At 42.2% G+C, this 19,657-nt stretch overlaps 1 protein-coding gene across 3 annotated transcripts in view; it reads left to right on the plus strand.

Moving 5' to 3' along the window:
* Window positions 1-2,580: 2,580 nt before the first annotated feature.
* LSM14A (LSM14A mRNA processing body assembly factor) overlaps window positions 2,581-19,657 on the plus strand; it is a 49,758-nt gene continuing 32,681 nt past the window's right edge. Inside the window, exon 1 of one of the 3 annotated variants that reach the window (XM_037516497.1) lies at window positions 2,581-2,898. In XM_037516497.1, the coding sequence (XP_037372394.1) occupies window positions 2,778-2,898 (121 nt within the window). In that variant the 5' untranslated portion in view covers window positions 2,581-2,777. The remainder of the gene's footprint in view (window positions 2,899-19,657) is intronic. The other 2 variants (XM_037516499.2, XM_037516498.2) reach the window with 2 other exon arrangements.

Raw genomic sequence — 19,657 nt, forward strand, 5'->3', positions numbered from 1 at the left:
CAACCACTCCACAGGCTCACCAAACAAAGACAATGTAAGTAAAATATAATCTACTAGCTAGAAACATAGTTTGGGACAAGATTCTAATTCTCCTTGTGTCTCCTTTCAACCAGATTGCTCTCCCTTAACACCTCCATTGCAGAAATAGCTGAAAACATTCAGTGGAGAGGGAGGGTTTTATTTGTATTTGTAGGCTACTGGAAATGATTAATGACTCTTTTTTTATTGTTAATATTTTATTTTATTAATTTTTATTTTGTATATATTTTTTACATCATTTTTCATTTTTGTGCAATGTATGCATTTTCATCTTGGTTATCATCCCCGTAAAATCCCCCCCCCTTGTTTTGATCCGACTCCCTTCTCCTCCACTGTAGTGTGTCTCTGCTGATTTTGATTTTCACTTTATTATAATTAGTCTAATGATTGATGACTCCTAAGCAGGGAAGCAACTGGGGGCCTGGGCTTTTGGGGAGCAATGGTAGAGAAATGTGTCCCAGTTCTCAATTTCTTTTTAGTAGTTATGTTGGAGATTCAAATGTATCATATACTACATTGGCTACCACACAGATCAGCTGCATTTCTGCATAGTTCCTGGTGCCCTAGGGTGCAGGAAACCATGAACTGCAAAATATAAAGTATCAATAGAATCAAAAAGATTGGTGATTGATTGGATGCAGCTAGATTAGGACTCTAGGTTTCGAGATTGGAACCTGGATGAGTCCTACAGTTAGTAATGAGGACAGAGAGCCTGGATAAAGGACAGGTTTATTTGGGGGAAGGAGGGCAGTAGATGCAGATAATTTTGAGTATGTTGCTTAGAAAGCGTCTGCGGGACACCCAAGCAATGGCACCTAGTAAACTTGTGGTTAGTATGACCCTGGACGTCAGGCGATCTAGAGTGAAGGTGGAAATTTGGGAATCCTCAGTTTATCGATGGCAAACAATGAGCTCACTCAGGAAGCATGAGAAGTTAGCAAGGTTCCAGACTTGGAAGGAGAAGGAAACAACAGGAACAGAGTTTAACTTCTAAAACCTTTCTTTGAGGCCTCTATGCACCAGAACCAACATAGGTTCTGATCTTTTTTCTACTTCCCCTTTCGATATTGCCAGGCTTCTCACCATTTGTCCACTCAGCTCACCAGACATCCTGCCTATGCTCTGACGTCATCCAAGTGATCATTCATGCAGCAATTTACTGAGCAGCTGCCCTGTGTCAGGTGCTCAGGTCCAAACCACACAGCAGTGACCAAAACAATGTCCCTGTCTCAAAATGTTTACATCCTAGCGAAGGACAGACACACATAAATAATTAAAAAGACACACAGGGGGAGGGAAAAGGCTAAGAAAAGAAGCACGCAGGGTAAAGGAATGTAGAGTGATGTGAGTTGTGTTAAAACAGGATGGTTATAAGGAAAGTCCTCTCTGTAGGTGACACATGAGCAGATCTGAATGAAGTGTCAACGTTCTGGGTGGATGAAACAGAAGAGGGAAAGGATCCAGCAAGGAGCTAAATCACACGTCTTTATGAGCCAAAGTAAGGAGTATGGCTTCCACTGTGTGATAGGGGATCCCTGGAAAGACGGAGCGCAGAGGAGGGACATGACCTGACTTAGATTTTAACAAGATCCCTCTGGTTCCTGGGTTGAGAACAAACTGCCGGAGGCAAGGACAAAAGTAGAGGGAGCTTCTAGAAAACTATTGCAATAATCCCGACCAGAGGGGATGGTGGCATGTTGTAGAGAAGTAGAAGTGGAGATGGTGAAAAAAAGATGAGATTCAGGATATAGCCTACAGGTGGAAGGACAGGATCTGCAGTCAACACAGATGTGGGGGTGCGCAGAAAAATGAAGGTTGATCCCCTTCTCCCCCAGGATGGGCAGCTGAATAACCACATACTCAATGGGAAAAGATTAAGTTGAGAGGATAAGAGGAGTGTGACTTAGGAATTGCCTATCAGACGTCCAACTAGAGACATTGGGAGGCTATTGCTTTCTATAAATCCAGAGTTCCCAAAACCGATGAAAGCTGCAGGAGAGAGAGAGAGAGAGAGAGAGAGAGAGAGAGAGAGAGAGAGAGAGAGAGAGAGAGAGAGAGAGAGAGAGAGAGAGAGAGAGAGAGAGAGAGAGAGAGAGGAGAGGAACTCGTTGGGCAATCAATGCCGTCAGGGGGCCATAAGAGCTCCCCGAGGGGCGCCATTACTTCAACAGGTGAAGGACGGGATCTAAAAGGAGCTGGACAGGAGCGTGGAGGGTCGCAGGCAACTCTTCAGGCCGAGGCATCCCCCTCTGCACACACAGAGGACTCAGCACGAGGCACAACGGGCCTGCAAATGGCGGAGGCCGCGGGCGAGGTCAAGAGGGCGCATGCGCGTCCACCCCAGCCCACGGCGTCCACAGCCACCCGGCCTTTCCCCGGGACGCCCCTCGGCCGCGGAGCCCGGTCGCGCGACACCAGGTCGACCTGCGCCGGCGGGACCACCCAGGCCGCCGAGCAGCCGGGAGCCGGGGCGGCCGGCGGAGTCTCGCGAGAGCGCGGCCTCGCCGCCCCAGCATGCCCCGCGCAGCCGCGGCTGCTGCTGCTGCCGCCGCCGCCGCCGCCGCGCCGCGGCTTGAGGGCGGGAGGCTGGGGAGGGTAGCGGAGCCGGCGCCGCCGCCATGTTGGGTCTGAGGCGGCTGCTGTAGGCGCCGACGGAGCGAGCGGGCGTGCGGAGCGGCGACAGCGGCGCGGGATCTGCCTCTCAGCGAGCGGCCCGGAGGGGCGGCGGCGCCGGCGCCATGAGCGGGGGCACCCCCTACATCGGCAGCAAGATCAGCCTTATCTCCAAGGCGGAGATCCGCTACGAGGGCATCCTCTACACCATCGACACCGAGAACTCCACCGTCGCCCTCGCCAAAGGTACGCCGGGCCGGGCCGAGGGGGGCGGCCGGGCCGGGTCGGGCCGGACGGGGCGGCCCGAGCCCTCGGCCCCCGCGGTGCCCCCGTCGTCGGCCGTTCGGAGGCCGCCCCCGGCGCTCCCTGCCGGCCCCGGCGTCGCGGGCCGGGCCGCGGCCTCCCCCGGGCGCCCCGGCTCCCGCCCCGGAGGTCCGCGCCCTCAATCCGGGCACTCCCGGCCGGGCGCGGGGCGGGCGCGGCGGCCCTGAAGTCCGAGAACGGGCCGCAGAACCCGGCGGTGCGTGTCTTCCAACTCCGAAATTCGGCGGTTCTGCCGTTTTCTCGCAAAACAAAGCCTGAGTGTGGAAAGAATTTTTCCGCCTCGCCCGAGTTTCGTGCTCATTTGTGCACGCCGCGGCCCCCATTTTTCGCACGTTCTGGATTGCAGTTGGTCGGGATATTCCTCAGGTGCACCCGGAGTCATGTGCCAAAACTTTGGGGTTGCTCTGCGGGGCGGGCGGGCGCGGCTGGCCGGTGCCCAGGCCGGGCAGGGCGCATCCCGCCCGGCTCCTTGGTGCCATTTACCTGTTCAGCCGGAATCCGCCGAGCCTGTTGTGCAACCAGCTCTTTAAAAATGCTCGCTGCGCTCACGTCGACTCTGTTTCTGGAAACCCCTAGGGAGGCAGGGTGCGAGCTGAGTCCAGGACCCTTGTGCAGAAGGCAGATGTGAGTGGTCGGGGGGTGCGGGTGGGCCCTGGGGTGCTCGTGGGCCCCGGGAGTTGTGTGCCTTGAGGAGGAAGAGGTCCTTGCCACCCCCTCCGTAGTAGTCAGTCTTTAGCGTCGCAACAACCTGGGTTTTGTTTCCGTTCACACGTGCTGGGCCTTCGCTGCGCCAGGAAACTAGGGAGAAAATAAACTTTAGCTGCTGATCTTCAAAGAAATCGCACAAGCTTGGTATGCTTAGGAGAGGAAGCAAGGTAACTACTACGGTGGTTTTCCCAGCCTACCTGGTAGAGTTAGGAAATGAGTATCTTGGTCCGAACAGAGGTCCCGGGGATAGGAAGAAGATTTTCTAAATCTGGGGTGTGTGTGTGTGTGTGTGTGTGTGTGTGTGTGTGTGTGTGTGTGTGTGTGTGTGTGTGTGTGTAACCTCTGATAGTAGAGTCATTTCACAATATCAAACAAGTACTTATTGACATTATTGACATTTTTTTAGAATGCTTTGGCAGGTCCTTTTTAATAACAGTCTTGTTGGAACAAATCTACCTGGGTAGGGAGTGTTAAATTATCTTAGTTTCCTTTCCTTTCTCCCATCAGGTGGATAATTTAACTGTTCAGTGTTGTTGTTTTTGCGGCCTTTGAGTCTTAAGGTGTCTTTTCCCAGTCGGTGCATTATCAGGGAGTTGGTTTGCCTAACTGCTTTCACTCCTCACCAAAAAAGGGCATACATTTTAAATATATCTAAGGTATTGACTTCCGTCTCTTTAAATCTACATGTCATTTGATGGAAGAACCTAGAAATATCAGTATTTTAGTGACCCACGTTTGAAACTGTTTGTCTCTTCAACAGCTTCGAAAGTCAGTAAACATTTAATTAGTCTAATAGTTAATTTCGAATGTCAAACATAACTTGTGCCTTGTAACAACGCTTGGTAAATGTTATATGAGTACAGTAATGAAAAGGTTTTTTTAATCTTTGCATTTGTTTAGTCATTGAATTTATGTCTTTAACTTATGGCTTTAATATTTAATCACACATAAATAATATATGCTTTTTCTTAAGCAGTGTTAGTGTAAGCGGGGTTTGGGAATTTCAGTCAGTTTGCAGAAACTAGAAACGGGTTACCAAATTTTGCTATATTCTGCATAATAGTATCTGACCAAGCACTGGTTTATAACTACATTCAACACTGGGCACTTAATTCAAATTTCAATATAAAAGTGAGATGTTTGGTTTTAGGATTTAGATGACTTGTTGGGTAATTTGATACCTGAATTACCACCTTTTTCAAAATTTGGGTGAAGAATGGCTGTCTGATCTTAAACCCAAAAGTTTATTCATGGAGTTTAGTATATCTACTTGGATTTAGAGATTCCTGTTACTCCTTTTAAACTATGAATTGAATTAATCTCTGAATAACAAGCCTTCTAAGAATTCTCTTTAAAATATTAAATTTTTGCCTTCTCAGCGTTGTGTTTTTGCTTTTTTTTTTTGCTTGGGTTTTTTTTTTGTTTTTTGCTCTTTTTTGGTTTTGTTTTTTTGCCTTTTTCTTGTGAAATATAACCACACGTGGAAAAGACACAGATAAAAATGAATTTTTGTATCTTATACAAATTTTACTGCTCTTTAAAAATGGATAACACACTGCTTTCAACTCTAAGTGGTAATACAAATATAGACTTCGAGCTTTCAGAACTAATGCCCTTTCATTAGTTGATTAAAAATACAAAAAGCCCTTCGTGTTCACACACTTAACAAAAAATGAGGTATTTTTAAACAAAGAACCTTGTAACTGTCACCCAAGACATCGCCATCCTCCCACCACCTCCATCTTCCCAACACAACTACTGCCCACTGAAGCGAGATAAAAATGTTATTCTAATATTTACAGTTTTGTCCACAGAGTTTGCATTCCTGAAAAAATAGTTTAGTTTTGTCCATCCTTGAGCTGTATGTGAATGGAACCATCTTTATATGTAATCCTCACAAATACACCGTAGGTTTATTCTGCCCTTTTTATGGGATTCAACAGTTGATGTTGAAATTGTTTACAGTATTTGGCTATTGTGACCAATACCTTTATGAGCCTTTGTGTTTAAGTGCACTAATGCATGTTATGTCATTTTCTTAAGGGTGTATACTTAAATTTGAATTGCAGCATCACAGGGTAATATGTATCTTTATCAGGTAATGCCAAGCATTTTTACTGGTTTTGTTTACTGATTTTTATCTCAATTGTTACTGGTTTGTTTACTGGTTTTTATCTCAGTTATTACTATATTAGAGTTCTAATTCCACATCTCTCACCAATAATAATATTTAGAATCAGATATTTTAATTGTAGCCAATCTGATGGTTTTATAGTTGTGCCTGCTTTTAATCTCCCTGATTACTAATGAGGTGAACACTTTTTCCTATCTTCATTTGGATTTCATCTTTCATGAAGTGCCTTTGAAATCTTTCACCCATTTTTTATTAAAATGCACATCTTTCTAAAGTTTGGTGTTCTGAGTATAAATCCTTTGTTGGGTGTATGTGTATCATAAAGAAGTTCTTCACTTTAATGTAGACATGTGTGTTGATCTTTTCCTTTATAGCTAGTGTTCCCCCCCCCCTTTCTCTTTCTCTTTCTAAAGGAATTTTCCCCCTACCCCTGGATTATGGCGATACTTTGATTATCTTTTCAAAGCTTTTTTGTTTTGTTTTGTCTTTCACATTTAGGTCTATAATCTCCCAAAATTGATTTTGTGTGTGGTGTGAGGTATTTAAATCTTTAAATTTAGTAAGGGATACCCTTGGTTTATGTGGTCCAGACTATAATTTAGATCCTTTGCTTGGATATAACTTATAATTTAAATCCATCTGGAACTATAAAATACTCTTGAAATCTTGGACTAGTTACATTTGATGTGGTATGTAATTAGGGTAACCATATGGCCTGGTTTGCCCTGGTGGAAAGTCCTTGTTTGTGCTGTTGTTCTGCCATAATTATTAAAACATCCTTTTTCTCCCTTGAAAATTTTCCAGTTTGGATAATAAATTATATGTTCACACTGTCATCAAAAGCCCAGTCCCAGAGGTACTGCTAAATGGGTAATATCCTTTCTTTTCTGCTAGAGAATTTACAGACTAGCTCTAATTGTGTAAAAGTGAGGTTGAGGTAAATTTGATGGGCTTTGGATATCAGAAATCTTCTACGAGAATGTCAAGAAGTTTTACAGGCAACCTACAAAGACTTTGGTGTCAGTCTGTTAAGTGTTTCTAGATAACCTGGCTTGTAGTTTGTCTCTGGTGGGACTTGTCACAGCCCTGGGTTTATTTTCTTCCTGACATTGATCATGACCTACACATAATCGTCTTTGCTTATTTGTGTGTGATTATTGTCTGTCTTCATTTTCCCTCTCCCATCCCCAGATAGGCTGAGTGAGTGAAGTTAATGAATGAATAAATGAAATGATTCCGCATTTTATTTATTAATCTTGTGGAGATTTCTTGGGGGCTATCTTCAAATAATGCTTTTTCATATCCACAGTCGTACATTTTAATTTAAAAGAGGATAAAATCTTATGACAAAACAGACATTATTAGGGAGAAAGTTTTACTCAAGCTTAATTTTAATTTCCATTTAAAATTTAAGGGAGGGCCTCCCCTGGTGGCTCACTGGTTGAGTGCTGGGCTGCGAAGCTGCCCACACCCTCTGCAGCGCTGGTTCGATCCCCGGCCGCCAGCAAGGGTCCAACGTGGCACGACAGACCTCTCCTGCCGCCCGCTACTCCCCTCAGCAGTGTATTTCAGCAGTCTGCTTGTTCTGTTCCACACTCTGGCTCTGGTGAATTCTCTCACCCTTCCGCGCTTCTGACTGTACCCAGTGCTTGTATAAATAAATTAATTAATTAAAAATATATAAAAATAGGGCCTCCCCAGTGGCGCAGCGGTTGAGCGCTGGGTTGCGAAGCTGCCCGCAGCCTCCGCAGCGCCGGTTCGATCCCCGGCTGCTCCCCGGCCACCGGAAGAGGGTCCCACATGGCGCGCAGACCTCTCCTGCCGCCCGCTGCTCCCCTCAGCAGTGTACTTCGGTCCTTCTGCCTGCTCTGCTCCCCGCTCTGGTGAATTCTCTCACCCTCCTGCGCTTCTGACTGTACCCAGTGCATGTACAAACAAACAAACAAACAAACAAACAAATAAATAAATATACATGCCTCTTTAAAAAAAAAAAAAAAATATATAAAAATAAAATTTAAGGGAAGAATCAGTTCAGGGTGCTTCAGGGCATTGCAAAGTGTAAGATGCATGAATCGTCTAGAATATCCCCATTTGTGTTCACTCCTGTGTCTGTGAATATGATGTGCAAGCACACACTAGATCCCGGTTACCTATAGATTTTCCCCACGGAAGCTCTGTGAAGGTTGGGTTTTTGTCTCATTACTCTATCCTCTGTGCCTAGAGCAGTGCCTGGCACCAAGCAGGCCCTCAGTAAGTATTTGAATAAGTTGGCTTTGGCCTGGGGTGGGGGTGGAGTCCACAAAGCCTGTATGGAATTAGCTTTAGGACATCCTTTTCCCCCCTAACAGTAGCACTTCAGTGGAAACCAGGTTGTCACAGTGCTTTAGGAAGAGACGAAGAAGAATGATTATATGAACCAATTACTGAAACAATGATTTGTCCTTAAAATCGAGGGATTGATGAAAGAATACAAAAGCAGATAAATTGGTAACAGATTATTTCCTTGGTCATCTACTAAGTCTTGTACATTGGCATAATTTACCCACTTTATGATTGTTAATTAGCCACAGTCATAAACTGTGATTCCAGCGAGAGAGTGGGAGAGTTTTGTATTTGTATGATGGATGAAATACCTGTGAAATGCTTTATTGGCTGTTTGCATTCTCACATGAGTTTGGGATCTAACTCAGAATCCATTCACAGAATCACTGTCTGGAATGACAAAGGTCTAATGAAACTTCAGTCTATCTTTTGATTGCCCTATTTAGTCAGTGAGGTTGCCAGAACTTAGAGCCTAGGGAAGTTTATTGTTGCTATGGTTTACAGAAACAGCTGGTGATTCTGAGAGTCTGAATATAGGCGCCAAAGACTAACTGCATTTTCCAGTGGACTGAGATAAGCCATGACTTTATGAATCAGAAGTAGAGAAAAATGGCACAAAAAAATCTAAAGAAAATAATAGTGGAAGGAAATAGAGTTAAGAAATCTTATCTCTGTGTAACACATAGCAAGAATTTTGTGTTTAACTTGGTGTCAAAGAAGTAACTGCAGGTTTAACGTGAGTTTAATTATTTCATGGTATAGGATGCCCTTTAAAGGAACAGTTTGCATTTTATCTTCTCTGTCTGCCTTAAAGTAAACTTTAGCCATTTTCAAAAGATACCATTTTTTTAATTCTAAATAATTTTGTTTTATTGAGTAAATACATGTAGGCTATGATTTGTGAATACTAGTTTCAAAAGCATTTAAAATTCTTTTTTTAATTAATTTTTTTATTTTTTATATTGTTGTTCATTTTTAAACAATATTTGCTTCCCACCACCCCCTCCGGTGTAGTCCCCATGGAATTTCCTTCCCCATCACCTCTGTCCCTGTGCTCCTCCCTCCCTCCCTCTGATCCCTTTCCCTCCTCCTCCCCTGAGAGGTCTCTGATTTATAATTGTCCATTTTTGCTTTGTTGCATTTTGTACTGTTACTGTTTTTTTACACTGATGTCTTATTTGGTTCCCCTATATTCCTGCTATAAGTGAAATCATCCGATATTTTTCTTTTTCCTTCTGGCTTATTTCACTGAGAATAATTCCTTCTAGTTCCATCCACGTTGCTGCGAATGGCATGAGTTTATCTTTTTTTGATTGCTGAATAATATTCTATAGTGTATATATACACATCTTCTTGATCCAGTCATCTATTTTTGGGCATTTGGGTTGTTTCCAGGTTTTACCTATTGTAAATAGGGGTGCAGGTTTTCTTTTGAATAAATGTTTTTGTGTCCTTTGGGTAGATCTTAGGAGTGGAATTGCTGGGTCATCTGGTAGCTCCATTTTTAGTAGACTGAGGAACTTCCAGACAGCTTTCCATAGTGGTTGGACCAGTTTGCACTCCCACCAGCAATATAGAAGAGTTCCTTTTTCACCACATCCTCACCAACATTTACTATTGCTAGTTTTTTTGATATGTGCCATTCTTACTGGTGTACAGTGGTATCTCATTGTGGTTTTGATTTGCATTTCCCTGCTGATAAGGGATGTTGAACATTTTTTCATATGCCTGTTGACAATTTGCATTTCCTCTTTGGAGAAATGTCTTTTTAGTTCTTCTGCCCATTTCTTGACTGGATTGTTTTTTTTTGTTGTTGTTGTTGAGTCGTGTGAGTTCTTTGTGTATCTTTGTGATCAGTCTCCTATCAGTTGTATGGAGTGCAAAAATTTTTTCCCCATCACTGGGGTGTCTCTCTATTTTGGTTAATGTCTCTTTTGCTGTACAGAAGCATTTCAGTTTGATGTAATCCCAGGTGTTTATCTTTTCCTTGACTTTGTTTGCTTTGGGTGATGAGTCTTTAAAGATGTTACTGAGATGTGTGCTCTGTAGTGTTTTACCTGTGTTTTGTTATGTATATTTTATGGTTTCAGGTCTTATGTCCAGGTCTTTTATCATTTTGAGTTGATTTTTGTGCATGGTGAAAAGTAGTGGTCTAGTTTCTTTTTTTTTTTTTTTGCATGTGGTGGTCCAGTTTTCCCAGCACCATTTGTTGAACAAACTGTCCATGTCCTATTGCATACTCTTTGCTCCTTTGTCAAAGATTAGTTGTCCATATAAGTATGGCTTTATTTCTGGGATCTCTGTTCGGTTCCATTGGTCTGTGTATCTGTTTTTGTTCCAATACCAAACTGTTTTAATTATTATGGCTTTATAGTATAGCTTGACCTTTTTTTTGTGGTTCTATATGAATTTCATCAGTATTTGTTCTATTTCTTTGAAGAATGTCATTGAAATTTTTGTTGGACTAGCGTTGAATCTGTATATTGCTTTTGGTAGGATGGACATTTTAATAATGTTAATTCTTCCAATCCAGGAGCAGGGGATGTCTTTCCATTTCTTTGTGTCTTATTTCTTTTTTTTTTTTTTTTAAACTTTTTTTTTTAATTTTTTTTTTAATAGAGGCATGTTTTATTTTATTTATTTATTTGTTTGTTTGTTTTTGTTTTGTTTATACATGCACTGGGTACAGTCAGAAGCGCGGGAGGGTGAGAGAATTCACCAGAGCCAGAGCGGGGAGCAGAGCAGGCAGAAGGACCGAAGGACACTGCTGAGGGGAGCAGCGGGCGGCAGGAGAGGTCTGCGCGCCATGTGGGACCCTCCTCTGGTGGCCGGGGAGCAGCCGGGGATCGAACCTGCTCTGCAGAGGCTGCAGGCAGCTTCGCAACCCAGCGCTCAACCGCTGCGCCACCGGGGAGGCCCTGTGTCTTATTTCTTTTAACAGTGTTTTATAATTTTTTTTTGGATAGGTCCTTCACCTCTTTTGTTAGGTTTATTCCCAAGTATTTGATTTTTTTTTTTTTTTTTTTGCTTCAATTGTAAAAGGGATGGTTTTCTTGATTTCTTCTTCTTCAGATTGATTGTGTATAGGAAGGCTACTGATTTTTGTGTGTTGGTTTTGTATCCTGCTACTTTACTACTGGTTGATTATTTTGAGTAGTTTTTCTGTGGAGCTTTTAGGGTTCTCCGTGTGTATTATATCATCTGCAAATAGTGATAGTTTTACTTCTTTCCCTATCTGGTTTCCTTGTATGTCTTTCTGTTATCTGATTGTTCTGGCTAGGACCTCCAGTATTATATTGAAGAGCATTGGTGAGAGTACATCCTTGTCTTGTTCCTGATTTTAAAAGAAAGGCCTTCAGCTTTTCGCCATTGAGAATAATATTGGCTATGGGTTTGTAATATATGGCTTTTATCAAGTTAAGGTATGTTCCTTTCAAAATATGTCATTGAAGTAAATTTTTAATGGATAATGTGTGTATTAGTCTGTAATATGTTTTATTCACAATGATCCTATTCTTGCTTTGCAGATCTTTGTTTCTGGGAGAAAATGTGACTCAAAAGACTATTTGGAATATTTAGTAGTTCTTTGAGCTTGCATAGTTATTTGACCTTATCTTTAATTTTGTCTTTCAAGTAAGAACTATAATGCCTATCTTGCAGAGTCATTCTGAGTTAAATGAAATAATATCAAAAGTAACTAGTTTCTTATAGATGCTCAGCATAGAGGACCTCTCCTTACTTCCAGCTTACCAACTTCACATCCAAATGTTTGTTCTCTAGGCTTTCTGCTTAATTCGTCTCTCAGTATCCTGACTTCGTCAGTCATTCAGACGTACTGTAGTCTACAGTCTACTGATCTCACTTCCTTTCACTGTCCCTCAGGCCCCTCTTTACTTTCCTCTTTATCTTGATTAAATTCCCTGAGCAGATGCTATGAATCCGCATCATGCATATACTTTCAACCCCTTCCCTTCCTGCTTTCTTATACAAACTTGGAGAGGCCTCAAACCTCATTTTATCAACAGACATGCTGACCAGTTTTGTTCTGGAGTAATCCTAGTGGTCATGGCCACTGCCCAGTATTCATACTCTTCCATTTTCTATTCCATTCTACTTCATTTTTTTTTTCCCTAAGATCTCTAATTCCTGCCCATCTTCACTTTTAGCCTGTGAACTTTGCTTTCTATTTAATGAAAAAAGGAATAGCAGGGCCTCTCTGGTGACGCAAGGGGTTAAGAACCGCACTATGAAGCAATCGCAGCCTCTGCAGCACGAGTTCGATCCCCAGCCAGGGAGCAACCCACATGGTGCAGCAGACCTCTCCTGACTTACCCACTGTTCCCCTCAGCAGTGTACTTCTGTCAGTCCACCTGTTCTGTTCCCCACTCTGTCTCTGGTGAATCCTCTCACCCCCCACACCTCTAGCCTGTACCTCAGCTCTTGTATGCATAAATAATTAAATCTTTAAAAAAAAAAAAAGGAATAGTAAACAGAAGAGAATTTTAATAAACTCATCCCACATGTACCCACTTTACCTACATCTGTGTCCCAAACCTCTCTCCTTTTTCTCTAATCATAATAAACTGTTCTTACTTACATCTTTAAGACCACTCTTCCACTTGTGTAGTAGATTTCATCTCCTCTTGAAAAAGAACATTGCTTCAGTGATTCTCTGCTCTCCAACATATGTTCAGTTTTTCCTTCTCTACCAGATTTTTCCTCTCCTTGCAGATACGATGTTACTTCTCCCATCTTAAAAACAGCCACAACAAAGCACTGCTGTCTGCATTTCTTCTTTTTTTTCTGTTCCCATTTCTGTCTTTCCCTTCACACTAAAACTTCTTGAAAGTGTATACCACTTATATCTGTTGTTATTTGAAACCACTTTATTTAGATTTTTATTCCCATGACCCAAAGTTACCTCAGACTTCATGTTGCAAAATGTACTAATTGGTTTTTGTCCTCAGTTTACTTGACCAGTCAGCAATATATGACACAATTGGTCTGTTCCCTTGAATTTCTCCACTTGAAATTATCCTGAGTTTCTCTCATGCCTCACTGGTTGATTGTCAGTTTCCTTTGTTGATTGTTCAATTTTTAAACCTCCAAATGTTGAAGAGCCCCAGGGCTCATCACCTACTCTTTCCTTCCTCTCCTTTCCCCTCCTCTCCCCACTCTATTCTGTGTTTTAAAGGTTATTTTCTTAATTAGTTTGCCATCTGCACTCTTCTCTTGATCATCTTAGCCAGTTCATGGCTTCAGATGCTGCCTGGACATTACAGCCTCCCGTCTCCCACCTGGATCTCTGCTCTAACTCCTGAATTGTGTATCTACTGCCCGTGGATATCTCCACCTGAGAGACTAGGCAGCTCACATTCAACACGTCCCAAACCTCTCTCTCCAACAGCCTTCTTCATCTTATGAATGGCATCTCATTCTTTTAGTTGGTAAGACCAAAATCTTTTCAAGTCATCCTTCATACCTCTGCTGCTCTCACAGTCTGGTTTGTGTTTCTGGTCCTGTCAGCTCTATTTTCAAAACATATTTAGAATTTGATCTCTTAGCATCTCTACTACTCTACCCTTATTATTTCTCACCAGTCTATTCGGAGACACTGAGGGTTCAGTTTAATTTTTGTCTTGTTTTTTCCCTCCCCTCCCCATCCCTGTGTTTATTTAGTTTTTAAATTTCTATTGGATGCATTTACCCTCTGATTTGTTGTTGTTGTTGTTGATATATCATATTTTTATATCCCTGTCTTGTAGTTTTATAGTTCAGGAGATTAAAATATAAAACCAACCACAAGGGAATGCCCAACTAAAAGCAGCTTAAAGAGTTAAGATTAAATTTAGCCTGTAGATTGAACATGCTTTTATTTTACTTCCTGTTGATAAATCCTAAATCCTGCTGTACAGCTACCTGAAAGAGACTTTTTTTAATGGCACAAACCTGTAAAGGGCAAAGCAGATTTGGAAAGGCGATAACAGCAACAAATTTTGGAGGCTGAAAGCAAATAACTTTAAATGACTTCTTAGCAGAATTGAGAAAACAGCAAACTAAGTTGACAGCAGGTAACCTTAGTGACACCCACGCTCGTAAAAGGCTAAGGAACTGCCATCACCAGGTGACTGGAAACGAGAAGACTATGAAGTAATTAGTAGTGAAGGTGAAGCTAAAAACTGGAAGATTAACTCAAAATTTGTTTCAGCAGTGCTTGGATTGCCATATCCCCTTTTTCATTTCACATAAATGGGTAGCTAATCCCCTCTAGCCCTGGCACTCTCTGGAGAGGTGTAGTAAAGGTTCAGAGAGAAGCTAGGCCCAGTTGAGAGCAGGAGTACCTATCACACCAGAGGCCACTGGAGCAAGCGGAGTAAGGGGAAGCTTGCATCTGCCTTGTGCTTTTTGTCATAAGCTGTTCATACGCGAGAAACACTAAGAAGCAATTATTACCACTTGCTAAGACACTAGATTAGGTGCTGGAGTTGGGGAAAAGAGCATTACAGACAAGATTGTTGAGGGCACGGCGCCTAAGCTAGGGCCTGATATTTAAGTCACAATAAATCACATGAAGAGGAATCTAGGAAAAAGTGTCCGGCCCACAAGAGCACCTAGCATTGGGCCATAGTGCTGTCATTTAGGTCTTCAGGTCAGTGAAATTTCTGATTCCGATTTGGGCCCGTTTCATAAGCTTCCCTGGAATGGCAGTACTCTTCTACGCCTTACATGGCTGTTTCTCAAGAAATGAACAATGCTGCAGCCCAAGAAGTCACAAAGAGAAGAATTAATAGCTAATAAAAAAATGTGTCAAGTAACAGACTCAGCACTCCCGCCACCTTTTATTTTGCTTCCAGTGCTGAAACCTCAGCATCTTTCTCCCCTGGTGTTCATTGTGCATAGTAAATTAACTATTTGTTGATCACATGAGGTGTTATTTCTGAAAATTTTCCATGGTCAAAAATACATGGTTAAACAACCAGATATTTAATAGGAACAGAGTGTGATAAATTCAGACAGCACTAAGGATATTTCATTCTGTCAGGTTAGTAATAATGAGTATGGATGAATTTTCTTTCCCATCCTTTGCTTTATAGAAAGGTTTAGCATCCCTCATTTCCAGGTTCAGATGTCCTTGTAAATGTGTTTTACATTTTGGCTATTGTTTGTTGGTACGTATCACCATCTACATTTTATAATTTTTGTTTATTTTGCAATGCTCTCTTCATGCCACTTCCCTAAATTATTTTTTGCAGTTACCTCAGTTTTATTTAATAGTGTATATATCCAAATAACTGATTAAAAGGCAAACATTCATCAGGAAGAGTTGCACAAAATAAAAATAATAGTCTCCCTAAATCCATGCACTCACTAATTGCTATTCCTTTGCACTCGATCAGAAATTCTAATGATTGTGGAAAGATATGTAAATCTGCATGTTAGAGGAACTAATTAACTGAGCATGGTCTGAGTTTGGGTTAAAAGAAACATACAGATCTCCCCCCCCCCCACTGCAAAGAAAAGGGGAGAAAATTAGTGAAGATGATGAGTTTGAATCTTTTTCGTCTAACAGGTTACTTCAGGTTCATCTAACAGGTTACTTCAGCCTTTAGAGTTAAGTGGTGTGAAGAGTTGGTTGAATTGGTAAGGAGTTGATTTTTATATTTGAAAGGTTACAGGGCTGTAAACTCTTGAGGTAGAGATATTCTTTATCTTTGGGTCACCAGTGATTGGCATATAATAAATGCTGCAAAGATTGAAAATATTACAGAGATAAGGTTTGTCGGTAGTAATCTCTCCATTAGCATTAGAGGTTGCAAGTCTGGTAGTAGGTACAGGAAGCTATAATAGAGGTCAAGACGGCTGTTCTGCTACAGCGCAGTGACATTCCCTGACAGAAATAAAGGTGGCGTATGTAGGTAAGGGTGAAGAAGAGGCCCTGGAGGAGAGTGCAGGTGTGCAGAAAGGAAAGGTTTGTAGAGGAAGCCTGTGGTATGGCTCAGAGAGAGACCTGTGGGATCTTACGTTGTAAGGCTCCCCTCCCAAGTGAAAGCTTCAGCTCCTGCTTGCTGCCATCCTACCATCAGGGTGTATGCATGGGGCCTGTGTGGTAGAAGTTTATAAATGGTACTCTTTTAGTATTCATTAAGTATTTAAACTTTATACTAAACTCACAGATAACTTATTCCAAATATGAGGTCTCTCAGATGGGTTTCAGCATTTGTTAGTGTGACTAGAATGTGCAACAAGAACTACACTTACGGATAAATATCTGGAAAAGAATACTCAGTGCAACCTTTCACCACTTTTTTTCCTGGATTGATACTATTACGTGTTTGCTGTTTTTTTGTGGGATGGTTGTTGTTGTTTTAATATGTCGAGGGTTTGTTTTTTTCCCCTCTTTTCCCATCCTACTCATAGTCAGTTATTGTTGACTAACTTTTTTGCTGTAACTAGTCATTTTCTCACTTTAAGAAGGTTTATATAACTTAATTCAATTCTGGGCCTCCCTGGTGGCGCAAGGGGTTGCCATGCAACCTGTGAAGCTGTCGGCAACCTACGGCACGAGTTCGAGCCCTAGCCGGCCAGGGAGCTACCCACATGGTGCAGCAGACCTCTCCTGGCTCATCCACTGCTCCCTTCAGCAGTGTTTTTGGTCCCTCTGCCTGTTCTGCTTCCTGCTCTGTCTCTGGTGAATCCTCTCACCCGCCACACCTCTGGCCTGTGCCCAGTTCTTGTATGCATAGCTAGATAAGTCTTAAAAAAATTAATTCACTTCCCTTTATATTAAGTAATATTCAGTCATTTGAAAATAGCTTATTTAATAGTTTTTTCACTGTGGAATTTATCCAAGAAATATTCAGATGTCAGCAATGTGTAGGCTACTGTGGAAGCTGCAAAGATGATTTAGTTACAGACCTTTCTCCTGAAGATCATTCGATTCTTGAAAGGAGAGTTTCAGACAGTTGTAGACTACTATGAGATTTTTAGAGAAAGAACTTATTATTTCACCTGGGACTATTAATGATGGAATTGTGGGTGGTTAATTTTGTACCAACTTGTCTGGACCGTGGTGCCCAAATATTTGCTCAAAATTGTGGGTATTTATGTGTCAGTGTTTTTTGAATGAGATTAATATTTAAATCAGTGGACTTTGAGTAAAGCAGATTGCCTTCCATGAAGTGGAGACTGCGCCTCATCCAGTCAGTACAAGGACTTAGTAGAACAAAGGCTGAACTCTGAGTAAGAAGGAATTCTGCCAGAATGCCAGCAGACTGCCTTTGAACTTGAACTGCCACTCTTCCTAGGTCACCAGCCAGCCAGCCTACTCTGTAGACTTTGGATTTTCACTGAGTCGTTTCCTTAGAGAGAGAGAGAGAGAGAGAGAGAGAGAGAGGTATACATCCTGATCAATTTAAGTAGTATCTTTACTGAAATTTAGAATAGGTTGAGCATGGGTAGGAGCACTGGTGAGTAACAGAAAGCCTGTTTTCTGTGTTCTGATTATAATAAGTTGGTTGGAACCTAACTTTAGGTAGGTGGATTGGGACCAAGTCTTATAACTGGTACTTAATAGGAGTTTTACCCTTAAGACTATATCATAAATCTTATTCCAGATTTCCATTTGAACTTTCTCAGCCTTAGTTTCCTAATTTACTTTTGAGCATTCCTTGAAAAATTCAACCTTTTGTTTATTCTCACAGTTTGATGGTCAACAGATTTGCTTTTCTTCCTTATTAATTGATAATAGTTTGTGTCAAAACATTATGGCTTTGGGCCTCCCCGGTGGCGCAGCGGTTGAGCTCTGGGTTGCAAAGCTGCCCGCGGCCTCTGCGGCGCCGGTTCGATCCCCGGCTGCTCCCTGGCCACCAGAGGAGGGTCCCACATGGCGCACAGACCTCTCCTGCCACCCGCTGCTCCCCTCAGCAGTGGACTTCGGTCCTTCTGCCTGCTCTGCTCCCCGCTCTGGCTCTGGTGAATTCTCTCACCCTCCCGTGCTTCTGACTGTACCCAGTGCATGTATAAACAAAACAAACAAACAAATAAATAAATAAAGCATGCCTCTATTAAAAAAAATTTAAAAAAAAACATTATGGCTTTGGAAAATGTTAATGATGTCATTGGGGATACTATGTTTGTTGATGCATAATTAGCATATTTAACTTAGAGAGGTTTGGTGTTTCATACTGGAGATACTGTGCTGGGAAACTGGTCAGAAGGGACTCACCTTGAGCTGAGTCATAGGCCTGTGAGATCCAAGAGACTGCAATGGCAGAGAGGGGGGCTGCCCAGAAGTGAAGGGCCCACCCATAGAAATTCAAAACTCCACTTCTCTGAAGGATCTCTTCAGACTTCTCTGTGTATGAATAGACCTGTGACTAGTCAATGAAATTCAGCCAAGTCCCCGTTTCCTCATCCTTACCCACTCCTTAACTGATAAAATTTAGCTTCTTTGTTCTCAATCCCAGTCCCTAAAAATCTGTGTCAACTCATTCCCTTTCTTAACCTGGGAGACAGTGTGGAGTTCTTCTCCCACCTCCTTGTCAGTCACTTTATAATAAAGCTGCTTTCTTTTCTCAAAAATAAAAAATATATAATTTTTTTAAAATAGCAGAGAAAGTTATTTCCCCTCTCTCCCACTCTCATTAAACTTTGGTCACTAAACTTTCTAGTTTGGAGAATAAGAAAAATTTAGAATTCTTATTCAAACTATGAAGCAGCATGATGTTTAGAATATAGACAACCACCCCTGGCCTTATTAGCCTTCTAGCCCAACTTACCGTTTTATGTGTTCACATATGGAGGCGTGTGGGGGCGGGGGGATTCATTGAGGTGAAATTTTTATACCTGAAACTTTATGAAACCTAGGAATCCAGTGGCATTCGGTGCAGTCACAGTGTTGTGCAACCACCACTTCTGTTTCAAAATTTTTTTCATCACTTTAGAGAATACTTCTACCCATTAAGTAATCCTTCCCATTTCTCACTTCCTCCAGAAACTACTTATTTGCCTCTGTGCTTTTCCCTATTTTCGATATAGCATAATAACAGGAATTGTACAATATGGGATGTTACACACCTTGCTTCTTTCAGTTAACGTAATTCTTAGGAGCTGCATTCAGCTGTGACATGTAGCTCGTGTTCCAGTTTATGGCTGGAGAGAGAATGTAAGGGCATAATTTGTCCATTCATGGGGGGGGGGCGTTATTTTGTGCATAGAAGAACTGGGGTGTAGGCCAGAGGTGCAAGGGATGTGGGGGGTGAGAGGATTCACCAGAGACAGAGTGGGGAGCAGAACAGGCAGATATACTGAAATACACTGCTGAGGGGAGCAGCAGGCGAGCCAGGAGAGGTCTGCTGCGCCGTGTGGGTAGCTCCCTGGCTGGGAATCGAACTCATGCGGATAACTTCATAGTGCTGAGAATTAACCCCTTGTGCCACCAGGGAGGCCCCATTCATCTGTTGATGGGCATTTGAGTTATTTCTACCTTTCAGCTGTTATGAATAATTCTGCTTTAAA

The sequence above is a fragment of the Talpa occidentalis genome, unplaced genomic scaffold (genome assembly GCF_014898055.3).
Source record: "Talpa occidentalis isolate TD23 unplaced genomic scaffold, MPIMG_talOcc4v2.1 talOcc4.17, whole genome shotgun sequence".
In the NCBI taxonomy this organism is placed as follows: domain Eukaryota; kingdom Metazoa; phylum Chordata; class Mammalia; order Eulipotyphla; family Talpidae; genus Talpa; species Talpa occidentalis.